Source organism: Nipponia nippon, unplaced genomic scaffold (genome assembly GCF_047370975.1).
Source record: "Nipponia nippon isolate SJK-2023a ecotype South Korea unplaced genomic scaffold, ASM4737097v1 scaffold_4, whole genome shotgun sequence".
NCBI lineage: Eukaryota > Metazoa > Chordata > Aves > Pelecaniformes > Threskiornithidae > Nipponia > Nipponia nippon.
Window position 1 is genome coordinate 91,690,927 of NW_028262358.1, and position 22,474 is coordinate 91,713,400.

The window sequence follows — 22,474 nt, forward strand, 5'->3', positions numbered from 1 at the left end:
AATGTTAAACCTTGAAGAATGCAAACCTTGTCTTTTTTATAGAAATCTCTGTGGGAGAAAAGGCCGTGACAATCTAGGGTCAAGTCACATCTGCAAGCGTATATTCTCTGCTTGAATCCATCAAATAGAGCAATGGATGTGGCTGGCGTTTGGATTGGATTCACAGGAAGCATTCCTGCCTGCACCTTTCTCTCAGATGCCTTATTTGCAGTGGGAAAATAAGGGTTACAACGCCTATAGACAGACAGATGTCCAAGCCTGAGTTGAAGTGAGTGTCTGGTGGAAAAAATGTGACTAAGCCTAAAGCAGAATGTACCTACAGTTACTTTAAGAAAAAAAAAAAGTCACTGATTGGAATGCAACCCCTGAAGACTAAGAACAAGGCGTAACCATAGAATAATCTGGAAGCACTGCGAATGACTCTGATCCTCAAAGTTCCCATGACAAAAATACTGGTTTTGATCTTGCCTGAAAATTTGTGACCTACCCTTGGTACTGCGTAAGTTTGTTTTTTTTCTAGAAGTTTGATATTTGTGCTACCTGGGTTTGTTCCCTAACTAGCTATGGTGAGCGAGAAATGAAGAGGGCAACAATGCTAAGGCCTTCAGGAAGGTCTGCAATATTGATCTTAAAACCAAGCCAGTCCCATGAGGGTTTTGTATTGACCTAGTCAGTGAGTTTTAAAAAAACAAACAAACAAAACCCTAAAAAAACCACAACCAAAAAACCAAACACAAAAAAACCCAAACACCCCAAAATGTTCCACATGTCTAATACTTGTCTGTATTGAACAGCCTGCCAAAAATTTTCACTTTCAAAGGAGAAGAAAAAAATGTGAAAATGGAAGCCCATTTGATTCCTGCTCTCTCCATCGCAACGTGGCTAGTTTATGGAAGAGGCTGCTTCTAGCAGTGTGAAAATGGACTCTGAGGTAGAAAGCCCAGTTGTAAAAAGTTTTTTCTGTAGTAGTACTATGAAGCTCCTCAGATCAGCAGAAGTATTTTCATGTAAAAATAGCCGATGTTCTAGCTCACAGAATCTGTTCTGATCACCGTATTGCCTTCCATGCCTAAATGTGAAGTCTAGTCTTAATTGAAACTGTCAAGTAAGATTAAAGTCCATTACGAAATGGCCTGATAAGATTTAACAGGTGACCCGAGTCTCAAATATGACCCGAGTCTCAAATAAGAAACCACCTTCCTGTAAGCCTCCCATTCCAAATGTGCTCAACCTGTGTTGGAAAATAAAGTAACACTGTCCATCATTTGAGTTACACCAACTGCTGCTAGAAAGTCTGAAGCTGGAAAATTATCTTTCTTATTTCCTGTTTGGAATGAAATGAAGAGGAATAAAAGCCTAAGTCAATAATTAATGAAGCTCAAGACATTTAAAAAAAAGATAAATAGAAAGTAGGAGGAGTTCTTTCTCACTGGACTCTGATTTCAGATAAAAGATGACATAAAGGAAACAATTCAAGCAAACTGAGTATCAGAGATGTACAAGTTTAAGTGAATTTGCACCTGAGCAAGTGGATTGTGCTCAAATTCTGCAAAATAAAATGCTGAGATGCTTTAAGTAGTATTAGAGGGTCAGGAATGTAATTAATGACCTCATTAATTCTGTTATGAAAATGGGAAAGATTGGACTGTGATATTCTTGGAAGAAATGCAAATATAATTGTCTCCAGGCTTCCCTGCTGAGGTCTGGAGTTACGTGGTTGAAGCTAGTGAATGCTTCACAATAGATGCTTGTAAACTTCGGAACAGATCTTTGTTCTGTCAGCGAGTTCCTTTAATGCAATTTTAGTGTATTATACAACTCAAGGTAACTTGGAAAATGGTTATAGTAAGATAGAACACTGTGTTTTCTCTCTTCATACACCATGTAGCTTTTAACTGAGTTAGTCAATTATTTTGTTTGCAAGACAAAAACTAAACCAGCGGGCAGGCAAGAGTCAGGAGGAGGTTTGCACCAGGGGCTTCCACTTCCACAGCTGGGTTGAATGTTAACTCAGTTTGTGTGATCTCTTTAGTGGGGTTTACATACCTTTCTGGTATTGGTTTAAGAGGTAAAACACTTTTTGTGATGAATGCTTATTAACATACAGATTAATAGCCCTGTTTTAATTCTGGCTTAAACAAAACTGTTTAAGAATTAGTTCTGAGTAAAAATCTTATTATTTTTCAATACAATACATGCAAAAGTTACTCTATCCTCTTAGGAAAAAGCAGTCTGAGTTTGCTTCTAGGGAAATATCCTCACCCCTGAGGCGGCAAGTTGCCATTTCTCTTTCCCTCAAGTTTTCATTTCTTCATAAATTAGTCAACACTGAAGAAGCCAGCTGTGCTTGCTCTGAGCAGTCATCTTGTAGCTTGGATTGGTACGTAACCCACGTGCCAAGCTTTAAGTATGGCCTTTCTGTTGTAAAGTGTATCTTGACAGGCAATAGCACTGAAGCTCAGATTCAGACATATCAGGAAATGGTCCACACAGCAGAAATTAAGCAGTAGTAATTTTTCTGGGGATTATGATCCTTTTACCAGTATCTAAATAAACTGAGTGTATAAAAATCAGAATACAAGTATTATATGCACTCATAAGATGAAAGATTGCAAGAGGAACGAATGGAAATCTGTCCTGCAGTAGTAGTAATGTATTCTAAGTGTTATTCTATCATAGCACTGCTTGAGTGTTTGAAAACTATGTGTTATATAATGCATCCAATTTCCTCCTTTGTTACAACACATCCTACTTCTCCATGACTATGCTTTCTAAATGGTATTTTTAATATTCTACTCAGCTAAGACTATACCTATAAATACTTCACCTTTGCATTTTTAGTTTCTTTCTGGGGCAGCTCACCAGATAGAGAAGCGCTGTGCTTTGAGATACGATCCTTGTTATTTCCATACTAGATCGAGCACTAATTTGCTGTGTTTGACACAGATTATTCATCACAAGGCTTGGCCCCAGTGCAAAAGCGGTGTAATGCCAAAATCTGAGTGCACTGCAACTGCAGCAAAGCCAGGAAATAGCGTTCCTGACAGCATTGTATTTCCACGTAAGGTTGAAGCACGAGAAGATGCAATTATGGGGGTAGATCTGCAATGCAGAAAAAAAAAAAAAAAGGGCTTCTCAGAGCACTTTCTTGAAGGGCAAACAGATTCTTCCTTTAGAGTCCGATAGGCTTGCGTTTCACACAGATCTGGCATTGCTTCACTGTCTGTCATTATATATTGTGAAACATGAAACTGAAGTTGGGTTTTCTTTTTTCAACATGCAGAGCACTCAATGGAGTCTGAGGCAGCGGGCTGGTACGTGCTTTAGTTTTGTTTTTTTCCTGCGTGTAGTGGCTCAACCAGGGACGCCACATCTGCGTCAAGGGCGCAAGACCTCTCCCTCAAGGGAAAGGCCCTGGTCGGGCCCCGGCGCTGCCGAGCCCGGCGTCCCGGCCCCGGGGGAGGCGGGGGGCCCCTGAGCGCGGCGGCCCGTGGCGGTGCTCCCCGGGGACCCGCTTCCAGCCCTCGACGGCGAGAGACGTTTGAACGGAAGGCGATTTTAAAACGCCCGTGTGCCCCCGTTCACTGCCCCGTACTTCTTGCTGCTGGAGAGGCTACGGCTCCTTCCTCACCTCCCCTACCCCGCTCCCGGTGTTGCGGGGCTCAGGGCTGGTTCCCGGGCCCCGAAGCCGGACAGACAGCCCTCGGCCCCGGACGTCGGACGAGACTCGCGCCAAGCAGCGGGCGCGGGGGCCGGGCCGCGGCTGCCCTCCCTCGCCCGCCCGGAGGCGGCTCCTGCTGCAGCTGCCCGCTCCCGCTGCCTCCCACGCCTCAGGGCGGGCGCCCTCTGCGCCGCCAGTTGTTGTTATTTTACTGGGGACAGACTGTCGTCTGCGGGGGGAAGAGCCTTTCTCAGACCGGCCGGGAAGCAGCCGGGCCGCGTTCACGCACCGGCCCGCTCCTCCCCGAGCCCCTGCGCGGCGCCCGGCCCCACCACCGCCGCCGCCATCTTCTGCCCGGCCCGCCCCCGCCCGGAGGACCGAGGCGGCCGGCGGGGCGGGGCGGCGCTGTAGGCTCTGCGGCGGCGCTCTGGGCGCGGCCGCCTCTGTGGTACCATCGGTGAGGACGGCGGAGCTGCTTCCGCTTCCGCTGCCCTTGTTGCCGGCGGGAGGTGACGGGACCAAGAGCCGCGATGTGGCGGAACCTGCTGGTGAGGCCGCCGGGCCGAGCTGGGCTGGGCTGGGCTGGGCTGGGCTGCGCTGGGCTGGGGCGAGCAGCCCGCTGCCGCCGCGGCTACCGCTGTGTCAGGCCGCCGCGGGGCTGCCGCGGCAGGGCGGGGAGTGCGGGGGCCCCCTCCCTCCCTCAGGGGCCCCCTCCCTCCCTCAGGGGCCCCCTCCCTCCCTCAGGGGCCCCCTCCCTCCCTCAGGGGCTCCCTCCCTCCCTCAGGGCTCCCTCCCTCCGGTGCCTGCCCGGGCTGCGGGGCTTGGCCGCCTGGGGAGCTGCCCGCCGGGCGCGCTGATGCCGGGTGCTGCTGAGGGAGCTGCTGGGGGAGGAGGGAAGCGTTCCGTTTCGTGTCCCGGCCCGCTCGCTCCACCTAGCGCTGAGCTTTGGGTAGTTGAAGGGACGGGAGTTGGGTCGGTGCGTCTGGGGTGCGCTTGGTCCGTCTCTAAGGAGCTAAATCTCATAGTGGGTTTATTTGGGGTGGGCGAGGGGAGGAGGTGCGTTGTTCCGTTACTTGCCACCGGCATCGTCCGGATGTTTGCCCCGTGGTGGTGATTTTGCGGGGGAGGATCGGTGTTATCAGCGTCGCTTGAAGCAGGCTGCTGGCAGCTTAGAGGTGCAGCTGGTTCTTAACTTTGAGACTTGACATGTTAGCGAAGGCAGACTTTGAACCATCGGAAGGATTATAGATTATTGGTTTTGGTGGCCTGACCTGTGCTAACGAGCACGTATGTGATCTGACTGTGGAAACGGATTCTAGCTTAGGATGCAGCAGGGTGGCTTTAAATTCTGTGTGTGTGTGTGTAGGGGGTGCCTTCTTCAGCTCTGTGAAGGTTAGCTGCTCTGCAGGTGGCTGGCAGGTGAACTGCAGATCCTTGTCTGCACAAACATGTTTGTCTTAAATATTACTGTCCCTATTGCTAGAGTCAGACACAGCAAATGGTGCCTAAAGCCAAGATCTAAGGGGCTGAGGTTGAGATTTCCCCCAAAAGGGTGCTAATTATGAAGGTTTTGCTGCAGATCCTTAAGTTGTCTCTTACTGAAAGGAGTTTTTCTGAGTTTTTCCTTCTTAGGTAACCAGTGAGTCAGTAGTAGTCAGACATAGTCTGTTCAAAGATTGACTGAATTCAAAACCAGTCGGTTTTCGTGAAGCTTTGTTTGTTTGTTTGTTTGTCTTTAAAGACTTTGCTTTCTTCATGTCCCTTCCGCTTCTATCTTACTTTTAAAAGAAACTATTTCTACCCAGTGTGGATATAGCTGAAAAATGTCACTGTTTTTAAAACACTGTTTATCTTTTATTTCAGGGTCTTCGCCAAATTCCCCAGAGGACCATAAGCACTGCTTCACGCAGGCAGCTTGAAAATAGAGTTCCTGAGAAGCAGAAGCTTTTTCAGGTATTGAGTGAGCATTGATAGTAGAATAATGTTAGTAGAATAACAAGGCTTTAGTAGATCATAATTGCATACATTTTGTTTCTAAAGAACTGGTGAAAGTCCTCTTTACATCTCAGGTGGGCTCTTGAAATCAGTTGTACGACTACAGTGTTTGAAATCAGCAGTCATTTTCTACAGAGATTAAGAGTATTTGTACATGTGTACTTGACTTGCTGACTCTTTTGTGTTTTTTTACCCTGTGAAATAATTTGTATCTGAGTTTCTTATGAGTAGTAGGTACTGTACAAAGATAAAGACGAAATACTCTGAAATGAGATGAGAGGGGGGAGTATGTCCTAAGAACAAATAGAGAAAAACAGCAAGTGAGAGGACAGAAGTACAGTGAAAAGTTAAACCTGCAATCTCACAGCTATATCCATAGCTCATAGATAAGCCCCATAATTCTTAATGAGGATGTGGTATTATTGTACTTCTCAGTTATGAAAACAGTGAAGGTCTTAAGGGATTGGATTCACTCCTAGAAAATTACTGAATCTTTAAAAATAATTTCTGAATTAATCTCTTCCTGGTTGATAGGGCCACCTAGTGAGAACTAGTAGTTCTTCAAATGCCAAAGCAGTAGATACTCAAGAGCATACTCCCAACTGTTAGCCGTAGCCTGGAGCAGTAACTTCATACTGAGGATAGAGTAGACTGGGCTTCAGTGATGTGAAAGGGAAAAAGTATGTTAGAAGCCCCAGTTTAATAGTTTTTGTATCTTATTGCTTTCCTTTCCTCTGAAAGAGAAAGCCGGTGTCTTGTTGGGACAACTGCCTAAGGAGCACAGTGTTCATTGTGAGCCAAGGGGAAGCGGGATGTTGGCAGTGGGTGAGGTCAGCGGTTCTGTTTCTGCTGGCGGAGATCTCTAGGTGTATCTCTTCCTCGTCCCATTCCTTACTTGTGGGGCAGCAAGTTAAGCTGGGCTGGGTTGTGGGTCACCAGCACCAGAGCCCAGCTTGGTTTCCAGAGCAGCGTGAACTTGCTCACAAGGGTAAAGACCATGTGGATGTGGTGTCTAGGAGTTTTACTTCAGGTGGAGCAAAACAATTTCCTGTATGACACCAGGTGACAGTAGAGGCTCCTCCCCTTGTCGCTTCCTATAGCAGGAATTGACTATGGTGGAGACGGATGGGAAGTTTCTAGGGGTGCTAATCATATCCTGCACACCCGGGGGGGCTGGCAACTGGTGTCAGAAGTGTTTAAGCATCTGCCAATCACTGCTTTAGAAAGGAACGTGCACATCATTTACTATACTTCCCTAGTGAAGGATCACCTGATACCAGAATGAAAGCTTGAAAGACAAAGAGGAATCTAAATAAGATTCAGTGTCTTTTGGGAGTTGGGAAGATAATTTGGGGAAGCAATTCTTGTTCTGGGTAATTCTAGTTATATTAACACAATATTGCAAGAACTGTATTTAAATAGTTTCTTTTTGTCACTTGTTTCCATTAGGAGGATAATGGCATCCCAGTGCATCTTAAAGGTGGCGTAATGGATTCTCTGTTGTATAAAGTCACCATGGGTCTTTCAGTTTTTGGTAAGGCTAATATGAAAATATTTATGCTTTGGTACAATTTCCAACGTGCTAATATTAATATATGTTTTCTTTGGTACAATCTCCAGCATGACTGGTGTTTACTCTGTAAATTAGTTACGCAGTTCCTTCAGTCTGTTCTTTAGAACATGCAAAATGCGTGTAGAGAGAGGGGAAAAAACATTTGGACGTACTATATATTTATTTGTGCTTTCTCAAGTTTAGCTGTTGAGATGGCTTTTTTTCCCCTGACTAATAGTACTATGGGCTGAATACTCCTTCAGAATTCATGTACGATGTTAGAGAAAACTAGAACTACTTAGAAAGCTTATTCTGAAAAGGAGTAAAATTAAGTATAGCACATACATATATCAGTTTTCTCACTAGCCTGACTTTTTAGTGCTAGGTGATACTTGCTGTGCTGAGGTTTCACATGCTGTGAAAACTCGCAGAATATATCCAAGCTTTATGATACCGTAGATATTTAACCTTTAGATTGCTTGTTACATAGTTTTGTAATAGTCTCTAACTTAAATATGTTAATCTAATGGATTTTTAGTTCAGTTACTTTAAGAATGAGTAACCATTACTTTATGATCGTCTGTGTAGGTTCCACAAACATACCTCTCCCTTTTTTTTTTTTTCCCTATTTATTTCTATGCAGTCTGTGGATAGGTATTTAAGGATTTTTTTTCTCTAAAATATGAATCACCAAAAAAAAAAATCATTGAGACATGGCTATGAAAATGTGTTGTATCTGAATTGCAGCTGCTTATTGTCAATATTTCTTCTGGAACAAACTGGGAAAGGAAAGCTGACTTGAAAGGAATTCTGTTTACCATTCTGAAAATACGTTTTCTGTCTCTTAATTCAGGAACAGCCTATGTTGTTTACGAGCTGCTTGTTGCTTCAATGCCCAAGAAGCAGAAATGATTCCCATTCAAGATGCCTCAGTGACTAGCATCTCTTCGTCCAATTCCATGTGACTACGATGGCAGCTTATCATTATAAGCAGCTGGCTTAATGCTTGGAATCATAATTTAACTGTAACATGTTAACTGCAATCAATAAAGCAGTTTTTACGTTGTGTTGTGGTGGTCTGAACTCTGCCATGTGTTCTACATTAGGCTGCTTTTTACTTTCAGTAAATGTACACTGAGTTGATCAATATGCAGATCTTTGAATTGTGAGCCTCTTTTCTTTCTATGTGGTTTACGTTAGTACTTCAAAGGTGAGTTAAATGCCCTGAATCCCTATGAGAAAGTGATATCTTGTCTTCATTATAGGAATTTCCTCTTCTTGCTGTAGTGGAGCAAATTAATCTTATAATAAATGATTAGGATTAGGTTAAACCTGTGTGGAAATGAATGTTGAGGACTTGATGATTATGCTGTATCTTTGCTGTCAGCTGCTGGAAGTTGACTGTAATGCATCTAGAAATAGAGGAATCTGATTCCCGATCACCATCCAAAGGTGACAGTTTGTAGGGGTGATAACACTGTCCTCTGCAGCTTCAGGGGCTTAGACGTAGTCTCAGTTGAACTCGGCACCTTCATCTAATAGATTTTTTTTTCCAGTGTTTTTTCTCTGCTACAGCTTAATGGGACATCATATTTTCTGAAAAGAATGACGATTTCTAAGCATGCAAATATGATTAGCAAGTGATCGTGTGTTTGTCTTGCTGCCTATGAAATCAATATGTATGTGTCAATCATGATTAAGACTTCATAATCTTCCAATATTGCCTCATGTTTCAGGTGGTTAAAGCCAGCTTGTTCTCAGACATTAAAGAAAATAAAGCAATCAGTTCTTCAGCATAAAATAAAAGTTTTTTAGAGAATTTGAGGGTGCTCTAGAGCAAATAGTAAAGTGGAGGAGGGGCACAGAGTGTTAATACGAACTCTGCTAGTGCAGTGCTAGATTTTCTGTACTGATTGAAAAGGTTTATGGTGACTGTTAATTAGATACTCTGGCAGTTGACTGCTAATTTGATCTAGGCTGAACTGGACCCTATTAAGCCAGAAATACTAAAGATATGGAAGGCAGTGCTTATAAAACCTTCAAATTCTTGTTAAAAATTTTTGTCAGTTTTTAATGCTCTTTTGGAAGAATTTCTCCAGCATGCTCTGTAACTTCGAGGATAGGCTAAATGCTTCGAGAGACTGCCTTCTGTCTCTATGAATTGTACTCTTCTATAGTTTGAGAACAGGATTGCCCCATGTCTGCAGGAGCAGATCTAGTTCATAAGTACACACCAGGTTAAGTGGATTAGGTGTCAAACAATTGTAGCATAATTTGGGTTGGGAAGGTCCTCTGAAGGTCAATTGGTCCAATCTTCTGCTTAGAGCAGAGCTACGCTGGGTCGCCTAGGGCCTTGACTTGTTGCACTGGGGGTGTCTCCAAGGTTCTACAGCCTCTGTGCAACCTGCTCCAGGGTTTCGCTGTCCTTTCTCTGAAGAGCGTCTTCCCTCTTCTGGGAATGCATGTGTTTAAAGGATGGTTGGTAGCGTTCCTGTAACGCAGCTCTGAAGGAAGCCACAATTGCACTTGACTACTTCCACCTAGATGACATGAATTTTACAAACTTAAAGGGGAAAGCAGGTATCTTTCCGTGTCTTATGTGAAGGCCTCTCACAGAAAATAGGGCAAAAGCTGTAGGCATGGCTGAGTTTTAGGGTGCTGCTACTCCTTCATGTCAGGGTGTCAGTAGCTGCTGCTTCTAAAGCTCAGTTGACATTATGGTCTCTGGGAGAGCTGTCAGCTCTGCTCCAATGTCATTTCTGGGTCACTCTAAACTTTCTGTCAGCAATTTGAACTATGTGCCTTAAGCTAGGTTATGTGCCTTAGCAATAACGTGGTTGAGGGGTGCTCACTTGCTCTCTTTCACCAGTGGAACTGTATGACAGCTCCCTGCATGTGTAGAGACACAACAAATGGCTGATAAAGCTAATGGTTTGATCATGATCCTTTCTGAAGTCATAGAATGCTTTGGGTTGGAAGGGACCTTTAAAGGTCACCTAGTCCACCCACCCTGCAATGGGCAGGGACATCTACAACTAGATCAGGTTGCTCAGAGCCCTGTCCAGCCTGGCCTTGACTGTTTCCAAGGATGAGTCATCTACCACTTCTCTGGGCAACCCGTTCCAGTGTTTCACCACCCTCATCGTAAAAAATTTCTTCCTTATAGCTAGTCTGAATCTACCCTCTTTTAGTTTAACGCCATTACCCAAGCCCTCCTCTTTCAGTGGCTGAGGTGGTGTTTATGAGCTTGCTATGACACTGACAACCACAGATACAACTGGAGATTCATTGCTTTCTTGGGGGGAGAAAAATTTGATTGTGGCTTAGAACTGGGCAGGGATACTCAGTAGTAACTACTAGCTGCTATCATGTATTTAGGAACAGGCCTTATATCCGAAGTAGCTAGTGCTGTCAGTGAAAATGCCTGCTCTATGAAAACTGCTCCTAGGAAGCATCTTTAAGTAAGTTGGTGAGTATGAGAATCACTTGTAAGCTACCCTGATGCCTGTTACTAGCTTGACTATTGCAATTACTGGGGAAGAACACCTCTGGGAACCAGCGGTAGCTGTGCATCCCTAGTTAGGTTGTCGTGGTTTAACCCCAGCCAGCAACTAAGCACCACACAGCCGCTCGCTCACTCCCCCGCGGTGGGATGGGGGAGAGAATCGGAAGAGTAAAAGTGAGTAAACTCATGGGTTGAGATAAAGACAGTTTAATGGGTAAAGCAAAAGCCGCGCGCGCAAGCAAAGCAAAGCAAGGAATTCATTCACTACTTCCCATCGGCAGGCAGGTGTTCAGCCATCCTCAGGAAAGCAGGGCTCCATCACGCGTAACAGTTACTTGGGAAGACAAACGCCATCACGTCGAACGTCCCCCCCTTCCTTCTTCTTCCCCCAGCTTATATACTGAGCATGACGTCATATGGTATGGAATAGCCCTTTGGCCGGTCTGGGTCAGCTGTCCTAGCTATGCTCCCTCCCAGCTTCTTGTGCACCTGGCAGAGCACAAGAAGCTGAAAAGTCCTTGACTAGTGTAAACTCTGCTCAGCAAGAACCAAAACATCAGTGCGTTATCAACATTATTCTCATCCTAAATCCAAAACACAGCGCTCTACCAGCTACTAAGAAGAAAACTAACTCTATCCCAGCTGAAACCAGGACAGTTCCTAACACAATTTGTGCCTTTGTAGCCTTCCTGTCAAGTTGCTGCTTGTGGGTTATTATACTGAAAGTCTGGTGTTGACTCTGTAACAAATAGAGCTGCCAAAAAGAAAAAAAAAAATTCCAGCAAAATAATCCTTTTGTTTCTCTTCTCAAGGAAACAGTGGGTTTTCCAAAATGTGAAAACGAGCACAAAAATCTAGCTTCCCACTACAGTACTATTTTAAGCCTCTTGTGGATTAAGTTTCTTTAGAATTTTTCATTGCTATCCTGGAGAACCAGAGTATGCTTGTTAAGCTCCAGGCAAACTGGAAGAGAAGGGCCAGTGTACTCGGAACTCTCTAGTGGAACCAAAAATCTTTGAAAAGGAGAGTGAGGGAATACCCCTCGATGGTAGTCTCTCTGCATGGGTGGGTTTGGCCAACTGCATGACTAACGGGGTAAGAACTGCCTGGATTGATGTCTCAGAAGAAGGTTTGGGAAATGGGGTACAGGTTATCTTGAGATGAACATTGATGCCTACGAGGAAGAGAAACCTCACAGCACAGTGAACTGTACTTCACAGCATGTGAAGGAATCAGTCTGCTCTCTGCGACACTGGTAAGGCTTCTGCTGCTACCATGTGCCCAGGGTTACTACCAAGATGCAGACCAAGTGGTGGGCATCTGGAAGGCAGCATAAGAAAAGATCAAAATCTTTAAAAAGCCCACATCCTTTCCCATCCACAGGAATTATGAAGAATATTGAAAGAAGGACAATTGTTTAAATAGCCTAAATTATAAAAATCCTGTGATGAGCTAGGCAGTAAATGTGCGTTTCTGTGTGCAATTGAAGCAGAACGTGCAGCCATTCTTGTTCTCGCAATCAACCGCATCTCAGAGTCCACTGTCTCAGGAACAGTGGCAGCAGCCCCAGTGGGAGGGCATGTGGGGTAAACGCAAGCTAGGAAAAAGATCTTTGTACTACCAAGTAATCAGTATTTATAGACGGAGCCTGGGAATGTTATTTAAATGAATAACAAATGACAAAAAAAATTGTTCTGGTAGAGGTGGGTGTAGTAACCCCGAGATGCGTCCCTGGAGTCTGCAGCTGGAGGCAGGCGGGAGGGCGGTTGGCATCGCTGCCGAGCGCTCACGGGGTGGCGTACGCCGGCCGCTGCTCTGCCAGCGCTGCTGGATTTTTGCTGCTGCAGGAGCAGTAGGAGGATGAAACCAAACAAGACCCACGATCAGCTGCTCAGCACCATTTTCTAGGACCACATTACAAAGCTAACAGACAAATTCCTGTCTACTGCTCAGTCTGTATGTGTAATTTGTTGCAGGCATGTCTACATAACAAGCTGTCAGAAGGTGTAAACTAGGTGCCTATACTGCCTTTCTCTAGGAAAATGCAAAAAAGAGAACTATGCATCTTCTCTAGGGCTAAAATTAACAGAAAGTGTTTGGAAGTATCTGAAGATCTTTCTTACCTTCAGTCTCCCTGTGGGTGTTTTATGAGTAGAAGAAAATGAAATAAGCAACATCTATTACTCCTTGCTGATGTGAAAAAACGATAAATTTAAACAAATAAAATGGTCGGTAATATGAAGTCATGGACTGCTAGCAGTTAACACACTCAAATTGTGTGCTTTTCTTGTCTGATTTATTACTATAGTACTTAATTACCATCCTTAAATCAGTATTTTCTGGAGTTAGGTATTATACTGATGTACAATATCGCTACCTTGCTGCAGTCCTACTTTTGATTTGTGCTTAGGCAATACACATGGTATCTTTCCCCAAAAGAGATTTCATGTAAACTGTATTTTCTATTTGAGGTACATGTAACATTTATTTTTCAGTTACTGTTATTAGAAATGGTAACTATGATTTCTTTATATTTTGCTTTAAAGGATGGGAAAGCCTGCTGGAGCTGAGGACATGGGAACACTGTCCTGGCTTCCACTGAGCTGGATTGTTCTAAACGTCACCCCAAAAATATGGGGGACATTTTCTGCTAGATAGGCAATGAGTACTCCATCTCTTCCACTTCCCTTGCCACCCTATTTTTCATTATATAAGCTTTTAAACTCATAGGGCTTTAAGGTTAACAAAGAAAGCTTAGTCGTGTGCCAGCTTTGGCAGAATGAAAAAAAAAATTTTCATGGTACTGTAAGAGAAATGACTATTCAAACAATAATCAGACAGATGAAACAGACAAAGATTAAATCCTCAGTATTGCAGTTCTAGGTTACACAATCCTTTCTGAGGCTCCAGACGTACAGACCATGTTTTACTTTCTCCATTGGGAAGGTAACTCAGAACTATCTACTCTTAGAACTGTGCCCTAGGCTATATTTTCTTGGCTGCTGAATATATGTATAGATCCAATTAGCCTGACACACATAAAAATTTCCCTAGTAAAATTCTGAGGACTAATAATACACAATATCACAGCACTGGCTTCCTAAAAGACACTGTGAAAAAAGTTCAGAAATGCTCAAAAGTAAAAAGAAAACACCAGAGAGATCTCTAAGTATATGATCCTATCTGTACTTTTTTCTTTTTTCAGATCCCAGAATAAAAATACCACTTTTTTTTAATGTTGCTCACCTTGGCTACCACTGCTCTGAACTATGAGAAAGTATGATGAATTTTTTTGGGCATCTTTTGTATTAAGCTGTCCTTCCTTACTCTCCCATTCTTTCCCAATTCTGTTACATACCAAAGAGCTGGAGGCTGACCTTCATAGCTGCTAGAGTGAATCAGACTTTAAAAGACAAAATCAATCTGATCAACCTGGCTTGACCCTAAATAAGGTATTTAGGTGATGAGTAACTCAGAACCAACGTATCTTTTCATGTGCATGCTTGTGCAATTATTTTTTAAAGAAGCTCCTTTTAATAATAACACCACCTTCTCTAGTCTAACTTGCCTGAGCCTTTCCACTTATTTTTTCAGTACTCAGTCAATGCTGTTATAAAAATAATGGCTTGTGCAGAAACACAATTTGGGAAGAGTCTCTTGGCTGTACTGTACTTTTTCTGAATGTGAGTATTCAAGTCCTTAAACTCGGTGGGCAGCGCATACAGTCTACGATATATGTTTTGGTCTTGTCTCAATATTTCTCAAGAGTTGCTCTTATTATTCACAGGTTTTCTGTTAGACTAACTGATCACAGGCATCCCCGAAACACATGTAAAGCTAAAACACACTCAGATCTATTTTCTCGAAAAGCTACATCCTCGCAAAAAAAAAAAAACAAACAACAAAAAAAAAACGGTAATTGGCTGGGATTCCTGTTTATAAATGTTGTGACAAGCCAAATTCACTTGCAGGGACTGGGGGGGTACTTGAGAGAAGGGTGTTATCCCACTGAGTCCCCAGTCAGGCAGTCCTGATTTTAGCTCCTGGAGGCATACCAATATCTGTATACAGTTCACTCAGCTCACAAAATATTCGCTCCCATTGCATATAGCCTGCTGTGTCCTAGAGAGAACTGCCAAAGGGGGATGAATTTGTCCTTTGCTAATGTGTTTCTTTGTTTGAGTTCCCAGTCCGCCGATCTGAACTTTCTGAAACGTAAGGATCTTTCCTCTCCTCTGTCTGGTTTATGTGGTGCATGTAACTGTCTTTCCTCTCCCTCCCCAGTATTTTATTGTTTTATTGTTATGTTACCAGCTTTGCTATTTTCATTGGTGAAACTGTCTGTCCCTTGTCTTGTTGGGTCTTTGCTGGCTGCAGAAGAGGCAGGATGCTCTCTGATGGGCATGGAAATAAATTGGAAAGGGACGATCAGGTAAGATCCAGTAATATGTAAGCTTTACATATACCAGAACATGGAAAGAGCTACAATAGAAAAGACCACGGGAGGCTTGGACGTTTAGAGTTACCTAAATTAAGCCTTCCTAAATAGAATTGTTACAAACTAAGTATGAAACGAACAAGGTCACGGTATTGCTTTAAAAGCATATTGCAGCATAGGCGCTCTCTTTCCTCTACGAGTAACACGCATTTGACTGCTAATGGAGGTGTAAAATAAGAGAGGTGTAAAGTGCCTTGCGATATGTCAGTCTAATAAAATGGTATCCTTACCATTAGAGGTGCCTCAAGGAATAACTCTCTTCTTGAGGCTGTCTGTTAAGTTCACCTAGAGATGCAGTTCCCGGAGATTTCATCAGGAGCAGCAACAGAATGTTTTCCTTGAAAAGAACAGTAAGTTGTTCAATTGAGATACTTTATATGTGCTAATGCAAAAGTGTTTCAGCTGCCACAAGGATCCAGAAACAACTTGAACTGTCTCTTAATTTCTTTGGGTTAAAAATTTTGTAGAGGACTTCTCAGGGCCAAAAGAGACATATGTTTGTTTGTCCAGTTTTCACAATGTCTGAAACAGCAGCAAAAATTTTAAATACTGTCTTTCTTACATTTTCCACAGGAGTTTTCCCTTTTAACCAAGAAAACTGGGCTGTGCAGGACCTGAAGTATAGGATCTGCCCAAAATGTTCTTACTCCCAAATGAAGATTTCTCTATGGGTTTCTACACATATCTCCTGGTATCATTCTCATCAATGTGACCGTAACATTATGCACAGATATTCAGAGATGCTTTTTGGAAGAAAAGGGAGAGAGGGAGATTCAGTGCTGCTAGAGCTTGTCTCACCTGCTGAGACAGTTTGTTCCCAATTACCATGAGCAGCTTCTGTTCCTGCAGGGGTGCAAGGAGGAGCTTGTGATTCCATCAGGACCTTTAAGCTACAAATGTGTTCTTTAACTAATTGAGTTATATATGTTTGTTTAATATCAAAATGGTTCCACATTGTTTCATGTCAACATGAGCACTTACTCTGGATGACTAATGCCCTGGGACCTGAAGTTTATAATGGAAAGGCTGACAGGCACATGCAATCTTATCTATCATAACACTATGCAAAAGGGAATTATATAATTAAAACATTTTAATGATCTCTATTGCTCAGTGGGAAGTTACAAGTCCCAAAGGAACCAGGCCAACTTTGTTATCAAGGTTTATTCAGTCATCTCTTAGGAGCAATAGGGCACATTTTGCTAAATATAGTGCGGTGTGCTAATATGTGCTATGTGTGGAGCATTGCACTGGGACCACTGGGCCACAGAGCTGGAGCGCAGTGCACCAGGAGGTTAGTACACCTTCTCCCTTTGGCTGAGATTTTCAGAAATAAGTGCCTAAACTTAGACTCCTAAATCCATACTCAGACATTTACATAAATAGCCTGATTTTTTAGAAGAGCAATACCAAGAAATTCTCTTCTATTAAAATAATAAAATAGAAAAAATCTTACAACAACAACAATGAGAAGGGATTTTATTATTTCTGGAAATAGTACTCAAATGTATGGCCACATTTCTGGGAAAAGAAGAGGGGAATCACAACTTTTTGTTACCCCAGCTTAATTAATTATGGGCTGTAAATGCACTTTCTGAAAGGAAGTCACAAAACTTGGGAGTGGTGCAGGAGAGACATCAACTGTTTGGCTAGGCAGTAAAAGCTGCATATGATGTATTTTACAGTTAGGCAGGAACCTCTGTCACAATCTTTACCTCTGTTCGGGTCTGAGATCCAAAAGCAGATGGGTAGAGACTGGAAATCACTACCATCTAAACATCTTTTGATCAACATCAGGCACATTTGCTGGTCTCATTCTGGACCCCAGTAAATAGATATTTACATGAGAAGACCACAAAACTTGGCACCAGCAGAAGACTTGGCTGGCAAAAATACAGAGATGAAAAGTAAAAGCGCTCAATCCAGTTGCCTAAACTTGGGTGTCTAGCACCATCTCAGGCTATATTTGAGGCATTTTCTTGGGGCTGGCAAATACACCAGAGGACCTGCAGGAGACTCGCACTCTCGTGTTATAGCAGCTGGGGGCCTAGCAGGATGCCTGTGGCACCCAAAACAGCACTGGGGTCTCGCCTCTGCCTCCTGAATGGTCTAGTATAGTCTGACATGTGCCAGCAAACATGGGTCCTGTCCTGGGCTGTAGCTGGCAGCTCCACAAGAGGTCTCAGATGCTGCGAGGCACTCGAATGGCTCTAGAGCCCAATGTGAAAGCAGCTGAGCCAAGCCCCATGGACAGTGAGTGGCCAAACTGCTCAGGCACCACTGAGTTTGTTAACAAGATCTTCATCAGCCATTGCAGAAGTTTAGATGCTGGGCTCACACGCAGGCACCTAAAAGTATCTTAACCCAGAGCCAAATGCCACCTGAGGTGACCACGCAGGACAGAGCAATGGGTGGAGATGATGTTCTCAAGCAGCAAAGCTGCGATGGTGGGGCATGTATCAAGGAGCACAACCCCTGCCTTCGCAGCTTCTCTGGATGTTAGAGAAGCAGGTTCTGTAGTTTTTATTAGAAAATAAGGTCCCAACAGCTACTCTTAGCATAAAGAAAGGGACCTCATCTTGCAGCTGCTGCTGTTCTTAACTGGAGAAGAATATGATGAAGTAAAGCCCCATGTTGCGATGTGCCTTAAGCAGCACATCACCTAAATACATTTCAAAGAGCACCGGGCAGAGGGTAAAGGAGCAACAGGTCAGATTTACCAGCTGAACATTTACACTCTAGAAAATGTAATAGCAAAGGATGGAAAGAACCTGGGTGGTGGTTCAGCGTGTAATTTGTGCTTAAAAAACTATTTGTTTAAAAATCCTACGCAGATGGGGATTTTTAATACTTTTTAAAAAAAAAAAAAAAACAAACAAATTAGAGACACTGGAGCTAGTAGCAAACACATTTCTCCAGAGAAAAATATGTTATAATAGAAATCAGGACAATGCCAAAACCAAGACATGTTCAATAAACGAGGGTGGCTAAAAACTTACAGAGCAGTGAGTCCAGCTGGAAAGCATCCAAGAGAGCAGAGGAAAGGGCATATGAGAGGAGACATTTTAACAGCTTCCTGTGAAGGCTCTCTGCAGGCTGTAGAGGTGTTGATACATGAGGGAGAAACTGAACTCCAACAGGTGAAAAAGGCTGTCAGCAAAGAGTGGGTAGAAGCTTTCAAGTAACCTTTAAAAGTAGAAACAAAAAACAATAGTTTTCTGTTTACACAACAGAATGCTTCTGATACTGAAGCACAGGGCAACATCTATTTATAATCCAAATAAATCTTATGTTCTGGTATTTGGAACTGTCAGCATTCAACATATTGGGAAGCAGCAGCCGCAAGACTGCCTTAAGAAATGCCAATTTAAATCTGCATTGTTTTGCTCCATGTATTTTCCCCTTTAGTCACTAGCCAATTATGAATTGTGCAAAAGAAACAAATTTCTTTTTTAAAGTTAGCTCATAAGTGGAGTCCATAAATGTCCTGACAGGTGATACCTAGGCAGTGCTTTTAATGCCTGCGAGCTACGCTCTTGCCTGACTCTTTTTTCCACAAAACCTCAAAATTTCCAAGTGTCCATCAACACCTGTGATAGATGACATGCAGATGAGAGCCCCATAGTGTATATAACCTCAGCTACCCAGCTCCTTGGGCCTGGCGTGTTCCCTGGCCGTGTCCTGGCCCAAGTTTTGCCTCTTGTGCTCTTTCTTTTGGCGAGGAAAGAGCTGTGATGAATGCCACAACCCACCAGTCTGGATATCAAGGCACTGAGATTGGGAAAGTGGGGGGAGGAGGGAGCAGGGATGATGATGACCATGGAGTCCATCTCCCCTAAAGTTTAGAAATGGTCAAAAAATTACATGACTGTCAAGTGCAGACATACTGTAACAGCAAAAGGGCTTTTAGCAAGACTGGCGGGGTCTGTACCTCTGGCAGTCACATGCAGGAAGGAATCTCCCAGTCCTGGTTCTTTGCTCTCAGGCTAAGAGTTTGAGAGATGCCAGTTAAGCAAACAATTAATTTTTCATACTAAACTGAGACTATTTTTGTGGAATCATTCAAAGATACAGGCTTCTCTGGTGTAGATTTTGGGGTTTTTTCCTAAATCATTTTTCCCTTCACTTCAGAGTAGACTTCTACTCTGTCGATCCAACTTATTTCTGACTGCTGTGCTCATAGTCCAACTATGGACAACATGCGACTCACCTAAAACAAGTTATTATCTGTTGTCAGCCACTAGGAAACAGCTCCCCAAAGTATGCTGTTAGTACTAAGTATGGCACGGAGGATTTCTCTTTGAAGCCCTGGTGTACTTTAAATAATGGGGGATGAACTAAATGGCCTCTCAAGGATATCTTCCAGCCTCGTTTACTATGGTTCCGTGCATTCTTATCAGATTCGCTTGTTAGACTGTTTAAGCTTTTGAATGTTTGTCCCACTGAACTGACAGGAAGCTTGGGGCTGAGTTTTGCATCCTCTAAACCTTCTTGGAAAGATGCATTTTGGGAGAGTGCACAGAAGCAGCTGAGTGTTCTCCCCTGACAGCTTCCCTCTTACCTGCTCCTCAGTCAGGGGAATTGCAGCGTCCCTCCGTACTCAATGCCTTTTGTGCCTGTGGGGGAGAGAAGGACAGCATCAGCAGTTGGCCTAATGACAAATTAAAATTCCCCCACTATCATTAATTATTCCACTGTCTGAAACAACGGGATCAGGTCACTCATTAGCTAACACAATTTAAACTTTCAATACCTTTGAATACCTTGCCCACTCAGGCACAAGCTTATCTTCTCCATAAGCCTATCTACCACCTACACAGACCCTGCTGTCACAATATATATTTATATTTTCTTGATATAAAAGTGCTAAGAAGAATTAGCAAAATGTTCCTATTCAAAGCTTGGCACGGCACCGTTTCAGGCTTTGTTGCAGACTAATATTGTGCGCTTCTTTGTAGGGAGTAATTACATTGAAATAGTTGAAGGCTTACCAAATGTAGGGGAACCCACGGCTATTAACCTTTCATCCACAAGTCTTTGTGGCTAGTCCATTGCTGTTACAGGAATGGTCATGTTAATACATAATGTGATACCTGACAAATATACAGGGTCACTATCCCCAGTTAATTTCTTTTCTTGCCCTCTTCAGTCAAGCAAGATTTGTACTGGCTTCATTGGGGAATGCTTCCTGAATAGATCAGGATTCTGTTGTGAAACGACAAACCAGCTTCTTTGAAACAAAACAACTTAATTTAGGAACATTTTAATATAAAGTGCATTTGTGTATGTATATGGAAGGGACTATAGGATTGATGCGTCTAATTTTTTCCAATTTTAGTATTAAAGATCTGATATTTTTAAAAAACAACTGCTTACGAATTAACTGGCTTTTGTAAGACTCCCAAATTGCATTAGAAGGCCAGTTCCTTTCTATTTATACCTCTGTTTTTGAATGATTTATTTACTTTTCCAGTTCTACTTATTTGGAGCCACAATCATTTCTTACTTTCAGAGCATTACATGATGGGAAAAATCAGTTAGAGAAACTAAAGAAATAAATAGTTGCTAAGGAAAACATACCTGGTGAGGTAGATAATTATTTCATGGCTGTAGCACTCTCCAGGGACGCTGCTTCCATAGTTGTTCCACTAAATGAGCAGATTTCAGATAGAACCAGTCCTCTCTGAACACTGCTAATATAAGAAGCCATTCCTCATTATAGAGGTCAGACTAGTACTGCTCTCTGAATACCAGCTCTGAAATGAAATTATCCAAGTAAATAAACACCAGACTGAGTTCTTCTCATGCCATTGACTGGAAATCTCTCACAGAAGGCAGGGCCTGGAGGAAGCGGTTTGCTGTATTTTGTCCTCCCGCATTTTATGGATACAGATATAATACCGTGCAATATTAGCTTTATGACTGATTTAATAGGAAATAAAAAATACACTGGAAAGGTTGTCCTTTGTGCTGTAAGGAATGAATGGGCCTCCTAAATGACTGTACTAAGACAATGTCTAATTTAGATACACTGTAGGGATAGGTGCAGTAATAGACCGACCAGCAAAGTAGTTCCTGGGTAGGTGTAGGTAAGTCACTAGTAGCAGCACAGTGTTGCCTGTGTAACAACATTTAATGCTGAATTTATCCATTGTTTAACGTTCAAAGAGCTGACACTTTTTTTGATTCTTCCTCTGTGTAAAGCATATAGACAAATATATGTATACATAGGAATAAGGCATTTACCATATTCATATGTAAAGCAGATGCAACTAACTGTCAGAGGCCAAATCCAGTGTGATATCCACATGGAAAACGATATGCAAGGTTTACAGTGCTGAAATGCAGAACGTCCTGTTTTATTCTGCCCTAGCAATGCAGCCTGAGGAAACAACAAAGATGCCAGAAGCACAAAGTATCTTGAATTACTCTAGACGCAAAACCAGTTCAAAATTTCTAAGAAATTCCTGGTTACCTGTAATATAACTATCACATACCTACACCAGAAATGGGCAATATTATTAAAGGCATAACTATGAATTCAAATCTTGATTTTTGTATTTAAACTTGTCACTGTTTCAATTTATTCAGCTTAGATATAGCAAAGAAAATTGCAGAGCTGGAGTGCATGGTCTTAATGTGTTTAACACTTGTCTAAGAAACAAGTAGACAGGAGAGTGTTAGTAAATGTTTATGCATTTCAGAAATGCCTTCTGCATCACATATTATGTACTCAGACTGTGAATGTACATAGCAACAGAGCTGATTAAAAACAACCCATTTAATTACTGTAATGTATGGAAGCACGCACTCTAAATGCAATTCGTTGGTGTCTTCTACATGTAAAAGATCTTAGGAGGAACGTGGTTAGAACGGTTAGAACAAAGAGTTAAAGATAAAAATGAAATCCTGCTGCCCTTGGAGTCAATGAATTATTTGCTCTTGCCAGCTCTGAATCTTATTTCATGCCAAGAAAATAAGCAAAGCTGGTCAGCTGAGAGGAATGGGAGAGAGTCCCCCTCAGCAGCGAGGGAGACTCTATGAGATTCTTGCACCCCGAAGAGACCCATTGGTTTCAAAGTCTCCACTCACGTAAATCCAGTTGTAGGTTCAGTACCAAATTGTTTAAATATTTTAAAATTGTTCTGAGTGATTTAACTTTTAAATAGAATACTAAATATTTTCTTCCATCCTCATTATTTGCATTAATTGTTTTTAACTATTAACATAAAATCCTGGTTATCCTAGGATGAAAAAATCCAC

At 42.6% G+C, this 22,474-nt stretch overlaps 1 protein-coding gene across 1 annotated transcript; it reads left to right on the top strand.

Annotated features, from left to right (window-relative positions):
• The first annotated feature begins 4,051 nt into the window (after window positions 1–4,051).
• Window positions 4,052–8,274, top strand: COX7A2 (cytochrome c oxidase subunit 7A2). Its single transcript, XM_087774879.1, has 4 exons — window positions 4,052–4,209; window positions 5,525–5,614; window positions 7,106–7,190; window positions 8,062–8,274. The coding sequence occupies exons 1-4, from the start codon at window positions 4,192–4,194 to the stop codon at window positions 8,118–8,120; spliced, it is 252 nt and encodes an 83-aa protein (XP_087631005.1). The 5' UTR covers window positions 4,052–4,191; the 3' UTR covers window positions 8,121–8,274.
• The last annotated feature ends 14,200 nt before the right edge of the window (window positions 8,275–22,474 follow it).

What these genes read in the sequence shown, in the direction of transcription:
- COX7A2 (XM_087774879.1), top strand. An exon ending in AGAAGCAGAAGCTTTTTCAG is followed by an intron (nt 5,615 to 7,105) that starts GTATTGAGTGAG and finishes TGTTTCCATTAG; the next exon opens with GAGGATAATGGCATCCCAGT. An exon ending in CATGGGTCTTTCAGTTTTTG is followed by an intron (nt 7,191 to 8,061) that starts GTAAGGCTAATA and finishes CTCTTAATTCAG; the next exon opens with GAACAGCCTATGTTGTTTAC.